The sequence below is a fragment of the Arabidopsis thaliana genome, chromosome 3, assembly GCF_000001735.4.
Source record: "Arabidopsis thaliana chromosome 3, partial sequence".
NCBI classification, from domain to species: domain Eukaryota; kingdom Viridiplantae; phylum Streptophyta; class Magnoliopsida; order Brassicales; family Brassicaceae; genus Arabidopsis; species Arabidopsis thaliana.
In genome coordinates this window covers 5,851,413-5,872,962 of record NC_003074.8, presented here as the reverse complement: position 1 = coordinate 5,872,962, position 21,550 = coordinate 5,851,413, and the positions used below count along the sequence as shown (strand labels likewise).

At 33.6% G+C, this 21,550-nt stretch overlaps 4 protein-coding genes, 1 non-coding gene and 2 pseudogenes across 10 annotated transcripts; 2 read left to right on the top strand and 5 right to left on the bottom strand.

Moving 5' to 3' along the window:
- Nucleotides 1-111: 111 nt before the first annotated feature.
- GA2OX5 lies at nt 112-2,094 on the bottom strand (annotated as a pseudogene). The gene is made up of 3 exons: nt 1,818-2,094; nt 584-950; nt 112-381 (listed from the first exon to the last, which is right to left on the bottom strand).
- A 16-nt stretch (nt 2,095-2,110) lies between these two features.
- Nucleotides 2,111-3,240, bottom strand: AT3G17200 (annotated as a pseudogene; the record flags this gene model as incomplete). Its single annotated transcript has 1 exon — nt 2,111-3,240.
- A 1,541-nt stretch (nt 3,241-4,781) lies between these two features.
- AT3G17190 (uncharacterized protein) lies at nt 4,782-5,571 on the bottom strand (the record flags this gene model as incomplete). Of its 2 annotated transcripts, none has more annotated exons than NM_112595.4 (4): nt 4,782-4,857; nt 5,049-5,142; nt 5,249-5,305; nt 5,418-5,571. In NM_112595.4, the coding sequence occupies 4 exons, from the start codon at nt 5,569-5,571 to the stop codon at nt 4,782-4,784; spliced, it is 381 nt and encodes a 126-aa protein (NP_188344.4). The 2 variants fall into 2 exon arrangements, with proteins under 2 accessions (NP_188344.4, NP_001154619.1); NM_001161147.1 differs by lacking the exon at nt 4,782-4,857 and adding an exon at nt 4,887-4,944.
- A 4,954-nt stretch (nt 5,572-10,525) lies between these two features.
- TAS3 lies at nt 10,526-11,472 on the bottom strand. Of its 2 annotated transcripts, NR_143942.1 has the most exons (2): nt 11,358-11,472; nt 10,526-10,965 (listed from the first exon to the last, which is right to left on the bottom strand). It is a non-coding gene; the product is annotated as a TAS3/TASIR-ARF (TRANS-ACTING SIRNA3); other RNA (non-coding RNA). The 2 variants fall into 2 exon arrangements; NR_143941.1 differs by having other exon boundaries at nt 10,526-11,472.
- A 2,301-nt stretch (nt 11,473-13,773) lies between these two features.
- On the top strand, nt 13,774-17,331 carry scpl33 (serine carboxypeptidase-like 33; the record flags this gene model as incomplete). Of its 2 annotated transcripts, NM_112594.2 has the most annotated exons (9): nt 13,774-14,079; nt 14,148-14,255; nt 14,387-14,482; nt 14,648-14,740; nt 14,958-15,046; nt 15,449-15,873; nt 15,985-16,080; nt 16,733-16,838; nt 16,953-17,331. In NM_112594.2, 9 exons carry the CDS (start codon nt 13,806-13,808, stop codon nt 17,100-17,102), a joined length of 1,437 nt encoding a protein of 478 aa, NP_188343.1. In that variant the 3' UTR covers nt 17,103-17,331. The 2 variants fall into 2 exon arrangements, with proteins under 2 accessions (NP_188343.1, NP_001326250.1); NM_001338277.1 differs by lacking the exon at nt 16,953-17,331 and having other exon boundaries at nt 13,806-14,079; nt 16,733-16,902.
- Nucleotides 17,332-18,056: 725 nt separating this feature from the next.
- Nucleotides 18,057-19,904, top strand: RFC3 (Translation elongation factor EF1B/ribosomal protein S6 family protein). Its single transcript, NM_112593.3, has 5 exons — nt 18,057-18,355; nt 18,449-18,503; nt 18,599-18,655; nt 19,068-19,145; nt 19,269-19,904. The coding sequence occupies exons 1-5, from the start codon at nt 18,110-18,112 to the stop codon at nt 19,775-19,777; spliced, it is 945 nt and encodes a 314-aa protein (NP_566568.1). The 5' UTR covers nt 18,057-18,109; the 3' UTR covers nt 19,778-19,904.
- Nucleotides 19,883-20,914, bottom strand: AT3G17160 (uncharacterized protein). Its single transcript, NM_112592.4, has 2 exons — nt 20,520-20,914; nt 19,883-20,369 (listed from the first exon to the last, which is right to left on the bottom strand). Exons 1-2 carry the CDS (start codon nt 20,754-20,756, stop codon nt 20,109-20,111), a joined length of 498 nt encoding a protein of 165 aa, NP_188341.2. The 5' UTR covers nt 20,757-20,914; the 3' UTR covers nt 19,883-20,108.
- Nucleotides 20,915-21,550: the final 636 nt, after the last annotated feature.

Genomic DNA, 21,550 nt, shown 5'->3' with positions numbered 1-21,550 from the left:
GTGGTCCTACTTTTTGATTCATAGTTACCTTACCAACTACAAGAAGTTTCTTTCGGCCTTTTAGCCCAAATTCAGTGATATTCCTAGAAGCCCAATTCAGTTATATTACTAGAAGCCCAATTCATCATGCTCATCGACACATGAGCGGAAAATGTCAAGACGGTTATCTCCAAGGCTTAGCGAGTAAGCAAACTTCTTGTAGTCAGCCCATGTGAACGTCCGGTAAAGCCGTGGCTGTTCTGCCGCCGGGATGATTCCCGGAATAGGGCCTATCTTTGCATGGACGGATGGACCGGCAAAGTACGCCATCGATAGCCTGCTTGCATGTCCGGTAGTCACCGCTCTGTGTCGTACGCTTAAGAATCTCCCATTCGTCATCACCTAGAAATTTTGCATCGATTAATATTTTAGTTATAATAGTTGTGGAAATTTATAGAATCTTAGTAGATTCTTACATGTTGATATGTATTATTAAATAGTTAGATTCCTGCATTTTAAGTTTTTCAAGTAGCACCTGAAAACCTTTTTTTTTTTTTAAAGTAACATATACAGAATCAAATGGGTAATGAATATAGGGACTGACCTGCAAAAGATCGCCAACGTTTACGCAAAAGGTTGAAGGGTCAGGGGAGACAGAGACCCACCTTCCGTCAGGGAATGCCACCTGGAGGCCCCCTACTCTATTGGATCTAAGGACTGTCAAGATCTGAGGGTCTGTGTGTTCCCCGAAGCCAACTCTCGGTAATGACACAGACATATCAGAAACCTTGGCTCCACTAAGGAATTGATTGGATGATGGGTAGTGATTAAGCCTGAGAACTGAGTCGCTATCAACGGCTCTGATTAACTTGCTGAAGGTATGAGGTGGGAGCCGTAGTCCTTCAGCCGTGAGGTCTAAGATCTCACACGCCAACTGCTTAATTGCTTCTACGTAACACGTCACCGCAGAGCTGTCAAACAGACATATCATACATCATCACGAGTTGCTCATTATAAGAAATACATATATTATAAGATAAGAGAAAACATAGAAACATTAAGCTATATATATATACACTTTTAGGATGAAACTAAACACGTCAGAGAGATAAGTGAAATTTCGAAAGCATAACAGTTTCAGGGGGGGGAAAAAAAAGGAAAAAAGGATTTTTTTTATTGTTGATATAAGTTAGCGTTATACACACTGCACACACAACATGCATTGCGTAAGTTAAAAAAAAAGTTACCCATTCCCTGTCGAGTAGACAGACTGATCGAGAAGCTGTACTTTTGAAATTCAAGTTGCTGACTCGAATTTAATGTTTCATAATATGTAAGAAAGAAACCAATTCATAAATTTCATTTGATTAAAAAAATATTATAAGTTTGGCTGAAAACAGAATTCCAATTCACTTGTAATTAGTCAACTATATATTTTTTATTATGGGTTAATTATTAGCTTTTCTTTTCCACTATAGTCAATAGAACACTCTGAAATCATCTTGTGGGTTTTTATGTTCTAGACACACTTTTAACATGTACATTCAAACGCGAAAAACAAAATCAAACTCATATACTAGTAATCTATCTCTAGTAGAAAAGAAAAATCTATCTAGCAGATATAACTATACACATGCATGCATGCAAATTTCGTATATACGGATAGGTTCTCGCATTTATACACAAAGGAAAAAACTGCATTTACATTTCTGTACGTATTAGACTGTAAGATACGTTGATATATAGACAGAACTCGTTTTTATTGCGAGATATCCCTAATCTTAATGTTCTACATACTAACCAGGTCTCCACAGTAGCCAAGTAATTATGTAACGTACCCGAACTTGGTAGAATCGTTACCAAATGATAACTGAGAAAGGAAGAGAGGATTAGTGTGAAGGAGCAAATACTCGACCTCTCCAATATCACCTTTGAGCCCAATATTCTTCAGCCCATAACCGAAAGGCCGGTTAACCACCGATCCGACCGATTTCTTCTCAAGAACAGGTTTAGCAAAGAAGTTTATGGACTCTTGCTCCAACCGGGAGATAACGTCCGGGTCAACACCGTGGTTGACCACTTTGAAGAAACCAATGGTCTCGCAAGCTTTTTTTTTTTTTTTTTTTTTTTTGAATAGCTGTTAAATTATATTCAAAAAAAGGATGGGTAAAATTACAACATTGTTCTACAACTTAATGCATAATTTTTTCCATAAGCTAATCAATCCACACATTAGATTAGGTTCTGTCTTGAAGCAAACCAAAACTGAAGTCCATCTTCATATGTGAGTCTTCCTCCACACCGGATTGTACTCAGTTTGTTGCGCATATTTTTGTCTATCATCTTAACCAGCTTCCCCACCGGAGATGGTTGTTCACCATGTCTTCTTGCATTCCTTTCACCCCACACCGAATGGATAGTGTTTTGGAACACATGTTTGATGATGAAGTTTCTTGTTTTATCTGAATCCCTTTCGCAAACGTAATTTAGAATGTCCTTCCAGTCCAATGAGAACCTGTGCTGAAGAATTGGCTTTGCTATATCCTCCCATACCTTTCTTGAGTAAGTGCAAACGAAAAAGAGATGGTCTCTAGTTTCCATTGGCTCGTCACAGAGACTACAACTTGTGTTCACGTGTTGATTCCACAAAACCATTCTGTCTCCTGTTGCCATTCTGTTTTTTGAAACTAACCATGTGATGAAAGAGTATTTGGGTGTGGAATGAGAGAACCATACTCCCTTGTACCCCTCCATCTCAGGCTTAGCGTTACGGATTTGCCGCCACGTCTCGCTAGTCACGAACTTATTACGATAAGAGTCTTTTTCCCCTTTCCAGAGAGCAATATCCCTCTCTCCAGCTATGTTACACATTCTCTGTTTTGTTATTTCCTCCTCGATCTGATTCAGCAGCCCGGTTCTGTGATGTCTTCTTCTTTGCATTGCCATTACCTCCCCAACTGTGGCTGTTTTTGGTATGCCAAGATCAATGTACCCGCGTTCGCCAAGCTTCTCGATGATACAACCAAGAGAGCTCCAAGAATCAAACCAAAAAGAGGTCTCGCAAGCTTTTACTATCTGCATGGACACTCGTGACCTCTCTAAGGACATATCTATCACGGGAATGTCTTGATCTACGGCCACGATTTTCTGGGACTCCTTCACCATTTTAGGAGAAACAGAAGGAGGATGGATAAGTTTAGAGAAATGAATTATGTTATATAGAGAGAGATGAGCGAACGCATGTGTAAACACTAAACACACACATGCGGGAGAGATATATAGAGAGAGAGTAGGAGAATTTGAATTGAAGTGACCATATTAATTAGTGGGCTCACGTTTTTTTTTAATATGAGATACCCTTGTTTTGAAAGCCAAAGATATGATTCATCTCGAGATTTATACAGAAAAGATATATGTGTGTGTGTCTAGCTAGGCATATTTTATGTGAAAGCAACGTTAAAGAACCCTTTCTTCAATTTACTATTTAGTAACACATCATTAATTTAAATCATATCATCTTTTTGGATGATTGAATCCGTCTAAATTTCTATTGAGACCGGCCGTACCAAAATTTTAAAATAGTAGTTTATTAGTTACGTATAATTATGTAATCAGGAGCACACCTTTAAAACATACTCCACTATACAACGAAAATGCTTATTAGATGGTATTTAAAAATTGCTTAATTAGTCAATGCACCTGATATTCTATAGAAGTAGATTAACAGGTATACCATAAATTTCAAGTATTCCGTTTAGGCGGATGATTGATTTCACTACCCAAATGATCGATGTAACCCTAAAAAGTTTACAGACGTACCAAAAACAATTTATAATCCGTATATACTGTGGCTAGATTTATCATATATTTTGGTTTTTGAAGCATGCTTTTGGTTTTGGGCCGGGTCGAATATTTTGAATGCTTGGTATTATTAGTTAATTAGGAACATATATATTTTCGGTATAGAGATTAGAGAATATTGAGAGTTGTTCGATATGACGTCTGATTGAATATTGAGTCATTTATTCTACGTAATACACCAATACTAGTAGTTTGAATCCGAACGTGAGATTGGACCAATAACAAACCATAAGTAAAAAAAGACGAGTGTCATTATCAGACCCAAGCTCGGGCTACAAAAAAAAATTATCGATACCCGCGTCCAACTACCTCTGCAGACATTGGTCCAAAGTTAGGTGTTGAAAATAACACATTTAATTACCATTCGCGATCCCTCCAATTTAAATCAGATTGCAGTTTAGATATTAATCGGATTGATGTTGAATATGTGTAATTTGGAATTCATATTAATGTTTGATGGAATAGAAATATACACCAAATCACGACTCAAATTAAACCCGGTAAAAAAACCACTAAATATTTATAATTTATGGCAAACTCCTAATATTATTATACATTAATTAATAAATTTTATGATCTGAGCATTGTTAATTTATAGAGTTTTTACTGTACTTTATATATAATTTTTGTCGATAAATATGCAAATAACTTCGTTACATAAATAGTAATGTAGTAATAAGGAGAAAAAAACGATAGAAATAAAGAATTAGAATACAAAAAATATACGTAAAGAAACAAAATTACTATGTACAAAACATGTTCATTTATTTGACGCGTAAGAAAGTGGTTGCACAGCTCTGCGGCAAAGCGTGGGTCTATTTGGAACAACATATTATTCCACACAATAAGATCGTCTCTACTATGCGTCTACACACAATAAGAAGGTACAATTGCTGGATATGATTTTTAGAAAAACGGCCTCTCTTGCTTAGAATATGCTCTTAGGAGATGTCCTTACCTTTAGCTTTCACTGACTTTCTAGCTTGATAGTGGTCCTCTTTCACATCATTAGAACTTCTGCTCATGCTGCTCATATTGACAGGACATCATTCTCTGCGGGAGGCTCTCCACCAGTGCCTGAAATCAACCAAACCCTTTACAAATCTAGACACGTTATTATATTTAGCATTCCCTACAAAATAGATAAATGACATCTCTTGTTTAGAATGTGCTCTTAGAAGATGCCTTTATCTTTAGCTTTCACTGACTTTCTAGCTTGATAGTGGTCTTCTTTCTCATCATCAGAACTTCTGCTCACATTGACAGGATCATCATTCTCTGCGAGAGGCTCTCCACCAGTGCCTGAAATCAGCAAACTCTTTACAAATATGAACATGTTATTATATTTAGCATTCCTTATATAAATGACCTCTCTTGCTTAGGATATGCTCTTAGAAGATGCCTTTACCTTTAGTTTTCAATGACTTTCTAGCTTGATAATCGCCCTCTCTCATCATCAGAACTGCTGCTCATGCTGTTATTATCCATGTCACTTGAATTACTGCCTAATTTATTGTAAGGAGACACTAATAAACTCAAGCGAATAAACTAAAGTACAATGAACTTAATAGCCAAACATGCGCCTAGGTTGTTTATCTCGCCGAGCTTTCTTTTTCCCTTTTCGTCTCTTTGTTGAATCCCTCTTCCTATGTGTCCCTCCTTAGGATCTTGCGACAAAGTTAAAACAGACCATTTCAGCTTTTCTTGTCTTCTGGATTTGGAACACACCATTTGGACTCTGTTTAACCACAACGGAACACTAATATTCAAGTCAAAATTCTTAATTATGACCATAAACTTTTGTGTAACACTTTTATGAAATCTTGGCTGATTTCGAGATCAGCGAAATTCAAGAGACAAAATACTAAGCGCAAATGCACATTGCAAAAATAAAAATAACGTAACCAATAAAAGTTGCTTGTATCAATTAGAACTTAAGAAGTTTTCATATAAGCAATATCCATTACTCGAAGATTCTCCTATAAAAGGGTTAATGAAATTTTCTTCATTCTACTTATACCACTAATAAACTTATAAACATCAACTATTTTTCATCAATATAAAAAGTACTTGAATCGAGCAAGGGATTTCACCAATATACTGAAAAACAATTAAATTGAGTAGGAGAAAGGTAAGCCGGGCCTAGCTCGGTTTGTTACTGGTCATTTATGGGCTGTACCAAATCTGGGTCATTGAAACTTTTGATAAAACTGGCCAAGAGGGGATACTTTATCAAAAAGATAAACGTATAAACAATGAGCCCAAAAAAGGTTGTTCCGTTTTGAAGGTTAGAGTTAGTTTACTAAATTCATATAAGCATGGACACGTTCGTCTACGTCAAACACGATGAAGGTGGGAAACTATATTTTTAAAATTAATGTGACCATGAATATTGTATGATATGGAGAATTTTTCTTAGCAATCACAATCAACTTAATCTCATATTTTTGTATAATCAACTAATTCGTTTCAAATTATTAACGTTCAAACAAAGTGGGAGTCACATGAAAAGGGTATATTACAAAAACAAGAAAGCCAAAAATAGTGGGAAAAAAGAACAATAATAAGAAGAAGAAAGAGTTGATGAGTGAGCCATGTTAAGATGTTACCCATTCTTATATAAAGTTTCAACATCTTGTCCCATCCTTCTTCTTCATGTCCCTTCCATTTATATACACGTTTCATATATATGTACTAGATTTTAACCCGCGGTACACCGCGGAAACAATTTATTTTTTAAATTAATATATATAAAAGTTTGCAAATTGTACATATTTATAAAATGTTTTTATTTTATAGTTTACAATTGTTATTAAGTAATGTCTTGCCAAACCCGTCCCGCCAACCCGTCCGGTAAAAAAACTCATTTATTTTATTAAGATTGATCTTATTTATGATATGTTTATGAATTATTGTCTAAATATTTTGTAAATTTGTAGTAATTAAATGCTATCAAATTTCTCGGCACGGTTTGATGATTATAATCAAATTAGTATAATCATGCAGAAAAGCAATATCAAAAATGATAATTTTGTAGTAATTAAATGATATTAAATATTTTAGAAATTTTATTTTAGTAATTAATCGTGTAGTTAAAGTCGAAAGATTTTGAGATGATTGTTAAATATCAAATATTTAATTAGAAGATTATATTTCTAATTATCAAAAACAAATATTAAAATTCAGTGGCAACCATTGTAAATAAGTCTCAACTATAAGATTTATTTCACAAAATGGCTGAAAAAATGTATATATAGATATCTATATTAGTGGTACATTGATCATCATGATTAATTAGGACAAATAATTTTTCGACCAAAAAAGAAACACATATGCGGCGGATATGCCCTTTTATCATTGGGTAGTATATGAGTACATTACAGATTACTGGATGAATTATAAACCGATTTCGTAAGAACTTTGATTCACATCGAAAACGATCGAATAGATGACTTAGAAGTAGCCAATTAGGGTAGGATATTCTATTTATGTAGAATTAGGGTAGGATATTCTATTTATGTAGAAATAGGGTCACTTGGCCTCTACAATAGACGATCAAAGCGTTAAATAAAGAAATCGACTCAATAGTATAGTAATAATATTTTCATGGTCTGATGTTAAGTATATATATAAATATAAATATAGTAGATTTACAAGTTTCGTTTAGTATTTGTTCACTTTAAAAAGTTTAGAACTATTGTTTATTTCATTATTGCAATATATGTATTTGATTCATATACGATCGATAAACTACTGATAGCATTACAATTTCATTTTTAACAGGATTTATTTATTGGTTTTAATGTTTTGGTGCAAAAAAGTTTTTTTTTTTTTGGACAAGTGCAAAGATACTTAGAACATCAATTTTGAACTACATAGAGGGTCATTTACCATCGTGTACCCAAATTTAATTTCCAAAAAGGAAATCATTTTATGTCTGCAAAAAATTCCAAGACTTTTTAATGCAATGTTTCGTACCGTTAGAAATAAAGAGGTAAATTTGTTGCAAACCCTTTATTTATTTTTCATTTCAATCGTCCACTTGCAGACACAATCATTTCGTGGTAGAACGTACCACCACCATAACATTATACAAATATTATAAGAACCAAACTTAAAATGCCGAATTTTTATTTATCTGTAAAGTATCTTTAATTATTGGACATAATAATACAATTCTTTGTTGTATTGAAATTGTCTTAAAAGTCGAAGATGGCAATGATTAAACCAAAAATTGGCATTGATATTGGGAATTGATTTTGACCAAAGACTTTTCGTCTAATTAATCTCTCCACCGCCCCACTAACATAATTAAAGGGCCGCTGACAAAATATAAAGCCAATTAATTAAGCTGAATTGACGAAAATTTTATCGGTTAGTAATTGTTTACTCAATAGACAAATCAGTGTATAAATTGTTTGTAAATTTAAATATACATAAGTTGTTTTGTAGATTTCTATACAAAAATACATTTAAATTTTTCTAATCATTTAGATTATACAGTATTTTCTATGTAGTTTGAGTTGTTAAATTAAAATATTACATCATATTTTTGTGAAGAAAATTTCTATTTTAATATGCGTTGTTTTAACCAAAACATCTATCAAAATAGGTAGGGAGTAGTATTCTTTGTTTGGATTGAAATATAACCAATTTCACTATAAATTACACGTTTAATACTTGCTATACGTTTAGCGTATTTACAGCATGATAAATTACATATGTATCTGTTTCTTAAATCAATTTCAATGATGATACAACACCATAACTATTTATACAAATTATTACATATATTAATACTAATAAATTATCATATATATTTGATGAATAACAACTAATGATTTTGAAACTTTCTAATAAATATGCATGCTCAACTTCTAGCTATTATTTACACGTATTATTTTGGAAAAATACATGAAATATGTGAAAGAATAGTTTCAAATAGCAACTATATATATAGCTAACTACCAAATTCAAATTGAAATAGACATATAGTAATTGAAATAATTTGACAAATATATGTAAGTATAAATATACATAAGTTTGCTCTTATGAAACAGAATAATTGTTTTTAATGTCATTTTAGTTGCAATCGGTTTATACAGACTAATATCTGTTACACAGTTACCAAATATTCTAGTAATAGCCAAACCAAGTTTTTTAAAAACACACAACCACAACTCAAAAGAATTAAGAAGAAATCAACTCGTAAACGGAAACAACTCATTTCTCCCTAACCCTAATACTCTAATGCCCGGCCAAACAAAAACATGAAGAATAGGTTGGGCAAATGCAGCCATCATGTGACCCTTATCTAATCATGTCGTTGTTACTATATCATATAAAATCATCTGTTTTCTCTAAGAAGAAACGTTCTTTATTTTTTAGTACTAAATTCATATATATATCATTATGATCAAATTGTCAAAAGAAAATAAATGATTTATCATAAATATTACACTGTATATTTTATAATTCAAGTAAGTGATATCTCCAATCGACTATAAATCAATACGTACATCTACTGGGTTGTAGAATAGTTGATTTGAAATGAAAGCTATCAACAAATCAACTGATATTTCGTTGCTTGAAAATGAGGTATAAATGTACAATTATGATATACGAGACTGATCATAAGTACTCACGTTATATGTATTTATGAGGAATGGCGAAATGGGACAAAAGAAAAAGAGGAATGGCAAAAAAAGATAAGAGAGAAATAAAAAAAAAACATTTATTCTCGTATACATCACAAAAGGGTTGCTCAGCTTTTCCTCTCTTCTCAGTAAAACTTACCCCTTTTTCTCTATTTGACTCTTCTAAATATCAAACTAATAATTATGCATGGTTTTATTTTTTAGCCAAAAAAAATAATAATCAAAACCAATTCATCGATCACACCTCCAAAAGGTTTTATATGGAAAATTTGAGGGTTTCTGGCCTAGTGATTCTTCGACCATACACGGTGTGCTATTGACTTTTAGTGCGGTTTGCATCTGACATAAATTGAAAACAATTTTTATCGTTATTTATTCATTTAAGTTATGTTGATAAAACTTACTGATGAAATGCATCATATGAGTTTATATAGGAGTGAAATCGTTGTAGCATAATCTATAAATAGGTTACCCGATAAATAGAAGACATTAAACATCTCTATCAAACCTTAAATTTAAAGTGTCATGAGTAGAGACATATACTTCTGTCTACAAACAATTGTTTTTATCTATGAACGACCTATAAACTTAAAACTCCTCGCCTCTTGGTGTATAAAACTTTGGGTATTACCTATCCGTCAACCGTTTTAAACAGAAACAAATGCTATTTGTAAAAGTTGAAAGTGGTAAAAACTATTACTAGTACATACATAAGGTGAGAAACAGTCACGAGTGTGAGAAAGAGAGAGATAAAGATAGAGGCAATAAATGATTCTGAGGGAATATTTAATAAGAGTCTTCTCTGGTTTGGCTTTGCCCTTTGGGGTCAGTCAGACCCAAACAAACAACACAACACATAAAACAAAACTAAATTCCTGTCCAAAGCCTTAAAAGAGAGAGTAAAGGCATAATTCTTTTTGCCCGTTTCCTTATTCATTACCTTTTGCCAGTCCCCTTGATAGCGAGACCTTCCTTACCCCCTTTAATTTTGTTGCAATAATATAACCAACAACAACAAAAATCAAATAAGAAAAACGTCAACTTCTTTATTGAATTTATGTCAACCATACATCAATAACAAACAAAAGATATATGTGGAGATTAGCTCAGGAGGGATAGACAAGGTAGGAGAAAATGACTCGAACGAATTAGAGGTAGAGATAGATATCTATTCTATATTGAGAAGAGATAGAATAGAATCTGTAAAACGAGAAAATAATAAAACGTTTAGAAAGAGATGGGGTCTTACAAGGTCAAGAAAAGGCCTTACAAGGTCAAGAAAAAGAGAATAATGAAATGCATCATCTAGATAAAACACAATAATTGAAAAGAAAAAATCCGACTAAAAGCTCAGATAGGATAACACCGCTTTATCATTGAAACTGGAATGCCGAAGAAAAACTCAATGTCTCAGCACAGCGGATCCAATAATCTCTATGCATCACGGAGGTTATGTTTTCCTTAATGCCTGAAAAAAGAACTTGTTACTCTTTACAACTATAATAATCAAGTATATATGTGATTCCAAATATATATGTAGTTGTAAATACATGTGGAAACAAACGTATGAAGATATCTAAGAACATCCATCATCGTAAATCAAAAGTAGTATTGATACAAATTTATGTTGGTATAATGCATGTACACATGAATAATGTCTATATAACAGACTTACACTACATCTACATATATATAGAAATAGATACAGAAAAACACACATATGTATTATATAGTTCAGTAACATATCTTAGTTACGTGTTCTTCATCATTCAGATATCATTATTGACAAACAAACAAAAATTGACTTCGAAATGACAAAACCCTAACTCTTCGTATCACATATACAGATAGACATATCACCTTGGAGAAACTTCGGTCTCGCTAATTTCATCCATGGGAGCTCTTCTCTCTCTTTCATTTGAGAGAGAGAGAAATAGAAAACAGAAAGAGAGAGAGTCTTAAGAAACGGTGGGATGATGAAGAAGAGATTTTAAGGCAAAAGCAACAATAAACAAAGAAGAAGAAAGAAGATGATAACCTTTGTGGGCCGGGGCCCAATTAGACCTTTGGGAGGGATCATGACGTTGTCGTTGCCCGAAACGAGTTTTAAAATATGAATTTGGTGACGTCATCGTTGCGATATGGCATAGACCAATCTGCCCGAACACCTGACCGTTGTGCCCGAAGGTGGTCCTTTTCCTGAGTTAGCAGTTTCTATGGTCCTTAAGCGAAACCAAAGTCAACAGGTCAAATAAAAAACTCGAAACTGTGTCTCAAGTTTTTTTCTTATTGTTTATCAACAGTTTTTAAAATATATGTTGGTTTCTCATGTTAAATGTATTTTTCGTAGAGCTTCTATTTTAAAATTTCGTTGATTGTTAATTGAAAATTTGATAAATGAACATTGTTTGGTATATACTTCATAATCTAATCTAGCTGGACTAGGCATCCTAGCCAAACATAATTATCCACTAATTGGTGAAGAGACTGAGTTTGAGCAAATTAAGAGAATCTTGGTAAATGGAATTCCTCAATTCTAGGGCAAAAAAAACCACATCAAAGTTCAAATTTCAAAATAAATCATGTTTACACACACTGTGTTTTTTATATATGTAGTACTTACTCTGTAATAGTTTATATATTTCAAGCTTATAGTCTTCCTAGTATTAATTAGTTTTATAACATTTTAAGAAGTTTCTTTGCTCTCTTCTCATTCTAACAAAAAAAAAGAGGAATTATGTTCTTATTCAATGGCTTATCAGTTTTCTTTAAAATGAAGTAAGATAAAGAAGGTCGAATCTCTTTCGAGCAAGTTATTATTCTTATTTCTAAAATCCAGTAATCAAAAGTCTGAGATTTGTGGGGAATAGAAACTTTGTGGGCGTGCGGGGGAATCACACAGTCTTCTAAGACATAAAATGGTCAAAATAATGTAAAAAAATAGTAATATCACAACTTATAGTAACTATTAACATTGTTATATCATTTGATAATGCCAAAAAAGAATCCCTTGACCTTCGTTCCTAAATTAATTAATGTTTCGCGTAATGTACAAATATGTTTATTAGTTTAACACACACATTGGTGGTATTCAGTAAAACCTTTATTTTTCAATTGCAATATTTTTTTATAACAAAATACTACTACAAAACTAGGACAAGGCTCTTAATTTCATAAAAGAGGTCCCCTACTATTAAAGAATAATAGTAATGATTTTTGTTTCGTGTATTCTTTAGCCCATTTCAATCCGTCCGTTCCTCTTCTGTCCCTTCTCTTCGTACTACGTTTCAGAGATCTTTCGTTTTATGCCCAACATTTTTATTCATTCTGTTTTGGTCCAATAACATAACAATAATTTAGTTTCACTGCTAGTGAGAAACTGTAAATGTACATGTTAAAAGCTTTAGTTGCAATTTCTAAGAAATGCTCTGAATAATGTCAATTAGGATAGTGGTATATTTTGCATCTGTCACTTGAAAAGTCTGTGTAATTTACAAAGTTTTCGGATTATACGGAAGTAGAGTCAAGAATATATGAGTACTATAGTTGACCCATTAGCCCATTTGATATCTGAACTTTCTGTTTATTTTCGCATAGGCCTATTCTCGGCCCATTTAATACTTACTGCTTCTTATTACTTGACCGAATTAACATGAACAGTATATCATGAACAAATCTTGACACTTGATGAGTATATGAAAATGTCCCCATCAAGTGCAATATGAAGCCTCGTAGGAAGTTAGTTGTAAATGCGGAATCTCATTATTGACTTTGCTTCTTCTTAGTTAGTGAGTAAGGCAAATCACATGATCATGTTAGTGGAGTCAAACACTTGGCACGTACCATGGCCATCACAAACCTGGCTTCTAGAGAAACCTTAAATTGTAAACAACAACTTTTTTTTTTTCGTTATTACTTTCTGAAATAGTGTGATGTTAAAATTATGGTTGAACTTGGCAATTATTAGTTTTAATCAAATTAAACAAAAGAAAAAAGAAGAAGCAAATTTCTTCCTATATTTTAACGATCGTTATCTTGTAATTCAACTAAAATTATAAAAAGTTATCAAACGAATTGTTCACAACTCAGAAGTGTACATTCAGCTTCCAATCTTCCATCCATTACAATCTTGCATATCAAACAAAATAAGAATTGTAAAATCTTATCCTTAATATTTGTGGCCACATACTTCCACAATCAACCAACATCCCCAATACATTCACTACTTGTCTACTTTATATATACACTAATACACTCTACGTACGATAGACAAAGGCAAATACCAAAGACAAACAAAAAAAACCTGAGATGAATTTGACACTTCCGATGAAAAAACAAAAATTTCTGCTAATCATCTCATTATTGATATTATTATCATTACTTCATCAAGATTATCACATTGAAGCTCAAAATTCAGACAAAGTAGTCAATCTTCCTGAACAACCACTGAACCCAAAGATCTCTCATTTCTCAGGTTATGTCAACGTCAATCAAGAAAATACACGATCACTCTTCTTTTGGTTCTTCGAAGCATTGTCTGAATCTCCTTCAACAAGACCTCTAGTTCTCTGGCTCAATGGAGGTAACTAATTAACTTAATTAAATATGATTCTAATTTTTTGACATATTATCAATGATCATGCTGCGCAGGTCCTGGATGTTCATCGATTGGATATGGAGCAGCATCTGAATTAGGACCTTTTCGTGTTGTTGAAAATGGGACAAGTCTTAGTTTCAATCAATACTCTTGGGTCCAAGGTTTTGTTTTCTTCGTTTTATCTAGTTCTAGTTACAAAATTTTATAATGAAATCCGTGACGGTTTAACAACCAATAATTAAAGCTAGTTTTGTTTTTAAATTCAAGAATATTTTTGTTCAAAAATTTGCAGAAGCGAATATGTTGTTTTTAGAATCACCAGTCGGAGTAGGGTTTTCGTACACGAACTCATCATCTGATTTGGAAAACCTCAACGACGCTTTCGTTGGTAAGTAAATATCTACAAGAACTTAGGTTATATACTCTAGCCGAGCTTATCTACTATGAAGCATTCAAATCAATACTAGAACTTAGGTTATATACTCTATCTAAACTAAGGGGACTAATGAAACTTAATTGACAAAATTTTTGTTTGAGATGTTTAATGTAACAGCGGAAGATGCATACAACTTCATGGTTGCTTGGTTTGCAAGGTATCCTCAGTATAAGTCTCGTGATTTCTTCATAGCTGGTGAAAGCTATGCCGGTGAGCTTAATTAATTACTCTGTATTTTTTTCATTCTAATATTGTTGTACTATCTAGATTTTGATTATCAAACTATTAAGAAAAAAAGTTATAGCTAGTAATGAACAAGTACAAAAAATGATGCATGGAAATAAATAGATCTTTTTTGTTTATATGACAGTTCACACCTTTTTTTTTAAATAAAGTTTGGGTTCACATTCACACTTCACAATTACAGGTCACTACTCACCTCAGCTAGCCGAGCTTATATACGATCGGAACAAAGTTCAGCCAAAGGACTCCTTCATTAATCTCAAAGGCTTCATCGTACGTATTATACTATAATTAGTCATCGTATATAATACACAATTGTTGATTACGTAGGCGTAGCAATCATATATTTGCAAGTGGACTAATAACTACGTGAACGATGAAAGTATAACATTGATCCAGTTAATGTGACCGATGTCTTTTTTTTTTTTTTTTTCTTTTTTGACGGCGACCGATTTATTCTTCTTGAAAACAAAATCAACACAATCTAATATTGGATCCGATTGTTGATCCGTTGTATAAAGAGAAAATGAAAATAATCAAAAAAAAAAAAAATGAAGAAGAGAAAATAACACATGATTTCAGTGTTTCTTTTTAATCTCTTTGAAAAGCTTTTTTAAAATTCAATTATTTAGGATTTTCTTTCACTGTACTTAAGTCTAAAACTTGTCAGTATAGGTGGGAAATCCATTGACGGACGATGAGTACGATAACAAAGGGATTCTAGAATACGCATGGAGCCATGCAGTGATCTCTGATCATCTTTACGACTCCGCAAAACATAACTGCGACTTCAAGTCTTCGAACTGGTCAGAGCCATGCAACGTTGCTATGAACACAGTGTTCACAAAATACAAAGAGATTGATATTTATAACATATATGCTCCCAAGTGCATATCTAATAGCTCATCAGGAGCTTCCTACTTAGGTTTCGGAGTCAATGATAAGTCTCCGGCGGTTAAAGACTGGTTCAAGAGAGTGAGATGGTTTGAAGGATACGATCCTTGTTACTCTAATTACGCTGAAGAATATTTCAATAGAGTCGATGTTCGATTGTCTCTTCATGCTACTACACGAAATGTAGCAAGGTGGAAAGTTTGCAAGTAAGTTTTATGTAGAATATATCTAAGTTTCTTAATTCTGTATATTAAAAAGGTTAAAATGTTAATCTTTTTTTGGTTTTTTTCTTTTTTTCTTTTTTTTGTGATTAACAGTGATTCGATATTGCAAACGTACCATTTTACAGTCTCCTCAATGTTGCCTACTTATAGTAAGCTCATCAAAGCTGGCCTCAAGATATGGGTTTATAGGTATACTCGACACTTCTATCTAGATAATTGGTGTTCCTTTTCTTTCAGATATATCTTTCAGATATATAGAATGTTCCAATAACCATACATACAAAAAAAACTCAGTTTCGTGATTGATTGTCGAAGAACTTTTTTTTGACGTTAATATCATTAGAATTTAGAAAAAGGAAAATGTTTGGCTGTTACAAAGTAGAGCCTTTGGCTTTGAATCTTTGGCAAATAATAATAAGATGTTTGGCTGTTACAAAGATTTTTTTTTCCAAAAAAGAGGCTGTTAGAAAGATGAATGATAGACATATAACCACGAGATTCACAAAGTAAACCCACCGAAGATATTATGATAACTATTATTCACCCACCAAACTCTTGTACGTATGTCTCTTTTGGATTTACATGATCTCGTTACATATAAGTAAATATTTGAATGATTAATTAGCTGTCAAATGAATAACCTACCGATGTAACCCAGTGTTTGTTCATTGATTTTGTATTTGACAGATACTGTCTTCATAGTCTCGAATTAGTTGGACGGTTTAGATATCCGGAAAACTCTTTTAAAGGAAAAATAACTAGTTGAGTAACAATATCTGATTTTATTTTCCTTAGAAAGTTGAAAATTGATTAGTTATAAATACTTATTATTGTCTAACAGTGGAGATGCCGACGGGAGAGTCCCGGTGATCGGAAGTCGGTATTGTGTTGAAGCTTTAGGGATTTCCGTCAAATCGGAGTGGCGTTCTTGGTTCCACAATCATCAGGTTAGGGTTTATTGTGAAATTAGCTAGAAATGTGTGATATTTTAGCCAAATAAGTTTATATTAGTACGGTTAAAGCTAATTAAAGTCTTTTTTGTGTGTGTGTGTATTGTGAAGGTGGGAGGGAGAATAACGGAGTACGAGGGAGGGTTAACGTTCGTAACGGTGAGAGGAGCTGGACACTTGGTTCCTCTCAATAAACCTGAAGAAGCTCTCGCGCTTTTCCGGTCCTTCCTTAACGGCCAAGAACTTCCGTCAAGCCCCTAGATACTACCACTATATCATATAGCTAGTCTCTTCTCTCTATCTTTTTACCGAGTATAAAAGATACATGCATAAATAATAAGTCCAATACATAATCACATATTAGTTGTTACTGTCTACCCAACTATGTGAGAAATTTACAATATATAATGGTTGTTTTGTTTAGTGTATAAGGTTGGTGAAAAAGAGAGTGAGTTTGTAATTTGTTTAAGAACAAGAATATTTCTCTAGTCGTAGGGATCACAAATTTTTTGGTCTTGGACTTGTTAATTCGTGTGTCTTTTACTTTCTCTCTACAACTTCTCTTCCTTTCTTACTGCGTGCTAGACGAAGAAGCAGGAAACACTAAAATAAAACTTCTCAAACCATACAAATTATAAGTTCAAGACTTTGTTAGTCCAAGAACTCACAAGTCAACGAATCATTTGTAAATAAAATTTTAGTGGGCATTTCAGTGTTACAACTTGCTGTGTTATTTCAGAGTGAAGATGAAGCAACGATGGAGATATGGTTAACTAGTAAGATTGATGAAGCCAATGACGACGACGTCCCGTGGAGAAAGTTCTTTACAGTGAAATGTAATTATACGTTTTCATTTTCGATGAGTTTCATGGTGGATGAGGAGAACAAAGTGGCAATGTGTTGTGACACATACATGAGAAAAGATGGTAAAACCAATGTTTACTTCTTGAGAAATCTGCATACCAACCAATTAGTTTTGATGGGGTGTTCCAAGTTCGGTTCAAATCTTGTAAAAGAATGTGATTAGTCTTTATGGAAACAGAGGTTGCTTACAATATTTTAGTTTGACTCTATATGAATACAAAACAAAGGGTCTTTTTTGATCTATTGAAACTGTACCGGGCGATTTGGGAACATATAAATAACAATAGGGGTCAAAATGATATTTTAATAAAAGTTTTCTTATCCAAAACCCAAAAATGTCTTTGCTCTTCTGCTAAAACCCTCTCTCCCCTTCTTCTTACTTCACTTCACTCGTGCTTTCTCCAATGGAGTCACTCCTGCACGCGTCTTCGTCTCTGGTGTCTCTGAGACCCAGAATCGACGGTAGAGATTCGTTCATCAACCCGTCACGCGTGTGCCTTAATCCTAGTCTCGGCCGCAGAGGATCTAAACCTCTTCCGTTGGTCGCGGCGGCGAAGAAGAAGAAAAGCAAGAAAGATGACAATCATAACTTTTCAGCTAGACCTGACGAAGCCACTGGTCCTTTTCCTGAATCCATTCTTCTCAAAGAGGTTCGATTTCGTCGAATTTTTAGTTCTTTATTGTTGTTCCATCATTGGTGTTGAAGTTGTGTACTTGCTTGTTTTTGTGGATTGGATTTGCAGAAGAAGATTGATGAAGAAGGTGATCTTCTTCCCGAGTTTGCTGATGCTGAAGAAAGTGAGTGATTTATGGCAAAGTATTTATTTGTTGGTTTTAGTTATCAAAATGATTTTAGTCCATTAATATTGTTTGTGTTCTTCTCATTTGCACAGAGGAGCTATATCAGTTTCTGGATCTTCAGCTTCAGAGTGACTTGAATGAAGAAAGGAGTAAGTTTATCTTCTTTAAACCGTTTTGATTTTCATTTAAATGTTTCCAACGGCAAAATGTTGTTACTCGTTATCTAGAAGTTGGTTCTCTGTTAATCAGTTACTCATTAGCTAGCATTGCCATTGTTCCTGCTCTTAGCTAAGTTTTTGATTCGAAAATGATGGCTTTTGTAAACTTTTAACTTTCTTATCAAGGAAGGATGATAATGTAAGATATAGGGTATGCCAATTTTAACTTAGGAGATGAATTTAGATATACATGCAAAATGTGTTCTTTATATGGTCGGAAGCTTACCTTAGAATATTATCCATCTTTGTGATACATTACTTAGCCACATTGTGAGAAAATCATGGATTCTGTAATCGGTTTGATATCAGTCCATTTAATGATGTATAAACTATGTTTGTGCAGTGAGGCACTATGAGGTGGTTTACTTGATTCATGAAAAACATGCTGAGGAGGTTGAAAGCATTAACCAGAAAGTACAAGGTGAAGCTTTTTGACTTCTTATTCTCTGATGTTCTGCTCACTAGATTTCAAGCAATTAAGTTTATTTAGTGATTGCGGTAGTGAAACTCCTTGTATGTAATTAAGTTTGTTGTTGATATTCAGATTACCTGAAGGAGAAGAAGGGGAAAGTTTGGAGGTTTAGTGATTGGGGAATGCGTAGACTGGCTTACAAAATACAGAAGGCAGAGAATGCGCACTATATACTGATGAACTTTGAGATAGAGGCAAAATACTTGAACGAATTCAAGGGATTGTTAGATAGTGATGAGAGGGTGATTAGGCATCTTGTGATGAAACGTGATGAGGCCATAACCGAAGACTGTCCTCCACCTCCTGAGTTTCACTCTGTCCGCGCAGGTGATGAATATTATGACGATGATGAAGAGGAAGAGATTGAAGAAGATGAAGATGAAGGTGAGGGTGAAGATGAAGAAGATGCTGATAATATAGAGTACGAAGTAGATGATGATGGTAATGTCGTTATGGTGTTGTACGGAGATGAAGAAGAAGGAGAAGAAGAAGAAGATGGAGCTAGTGAACAAGAAGAAGGACAGGACAAGTCAACTAATGGTAGAAGAGAAACCCGGAGAACAGTTAACGTAGGAGGTTAGGACTGTCTGTAATTCTTTTGTTTTTGGGTCATGTTTTGGATAATAGGGTCACACATCAAATCGAAGTTGTTTGTTGTACTCATAATAGCATCCTAAGAAGTATATGAGAAACTAAACTATTCCCTTGAAAAGAAAAGCGTTGAATACTTAAACTTGTTTGAAAGCAGTCTCAAGGAACATAAAGAAGAAACAACAATCCATTAAGCTCTAAGCAACACTACTACCATTAGATTAAAAACTACATCAACCCAACGAATGATTCAAAATACTGAGAATTCGAATCAATTTCTGACTTTCTTCTTGGATTGAGATCAGTTCGAAGTTAGAAGAACTACCGTTTAGAAGGCCTAATGTTATCACCAGTGACATCTCCTTGCTCACTGTGGTCCTTAGCAACCCTCTTCCTCTTGGACAGAGGCTCAGATTTGCCAGCACTCAAGCTGATGTCCTCATCAACATCATCTTCTTCAATCTCTTCATCACCTTCTTCTTCATCCAAGCCATTCTCCTCAGGGTCAAAATCACTTGCATCATCCTCATCTTCAACCTCACCAACCGGCCTCACTAGGTACTCTGTCCCAAGATCCTCCTCCTGCACAGTTTGAATGTAAAATGAACAAAACACACATGTTCTACGAAATTCGTAGCTAAAGAGATGCATAAAACCCTAGATCTATAATCTTCTCTTAAGGATTTACAGCTCAAATCAAAATAAATAAATAAAAACTAAAGAGATTCATACCCCTTCTTCATCGTCCTCGTCCTCGTCGTCGTCATCATCATCATCATCATCATCATCATCGTCTTCATTTTCTGCTTCGTCGTCTTCCTCTTCTACATTAGCCTCTCCTTCACCGTCGCCGCCGGTAACTTCTTCACCTCCTCCGTCTTTGGCTTCCTTCACTTCACTGTCGTCGTCGCTCAGAACCTGAACCAAAGGTTTCTCCTTGAATTCCTTATCATCTTCAACATGCGTCATCTTCTTCAAACAAAAAGACTTTCAGAGATTTTCGTGTTTCTTAGAGGAGAGAGAGGTTTTAGCAGCAGTGAAGCTTCGAACCAGCTATAGAACGGTACAACTCTCGAAATCCAATCTCAGCCGTTCAATCTGAACTATACTAGGATTGATGAGATGGCATCACATCGAACGGTTCATATTAGAGAATAACGTGGTTTTGATGAAAAATAAGAATATAAATGAAAAAGGTTTCAGTTCACGAATAACAAATTGGGCCTTAAACTTAGTTTTATGGGCTACAAGTGAGGCCTAATGTCCATGTCTTTCTATTTTAAATACTATAAAATTTTACATTTTCATCCAAAATTAAAACAGTATGAAGTTATAAGAATAAAAAACATTTTCATTACGTTACATACAGTTTTTTATTCACATATTAAATTTTAAAAAATATTAATAACTATTTCAAAATTTTAATTCAGACGTTTTATTTCTTCCACTATATTATTCGCCTTTTTAAACTACAAACAATGATTCGATTTATTTAATAATATTATAGGGAAGATCTACTCCAAGTTATTGATTTAAAATCACAAATCAATAATTATTTTTTAAACATGTTTTTTTTAATTTAATCTTATGACTAAATCTCTCCATCTTTATCTTTAAAAATATATTATAATAAAACAATAATTTAGAGTTATTGTTAGTGAGAGGTTATAAAAAGAGTTGTCATGAAGTCCATCATTATTATGCTTTTTATGTATGATAAAGAATACGTTTTATAATATAGATTTCAAGAAGAAAAAATTACT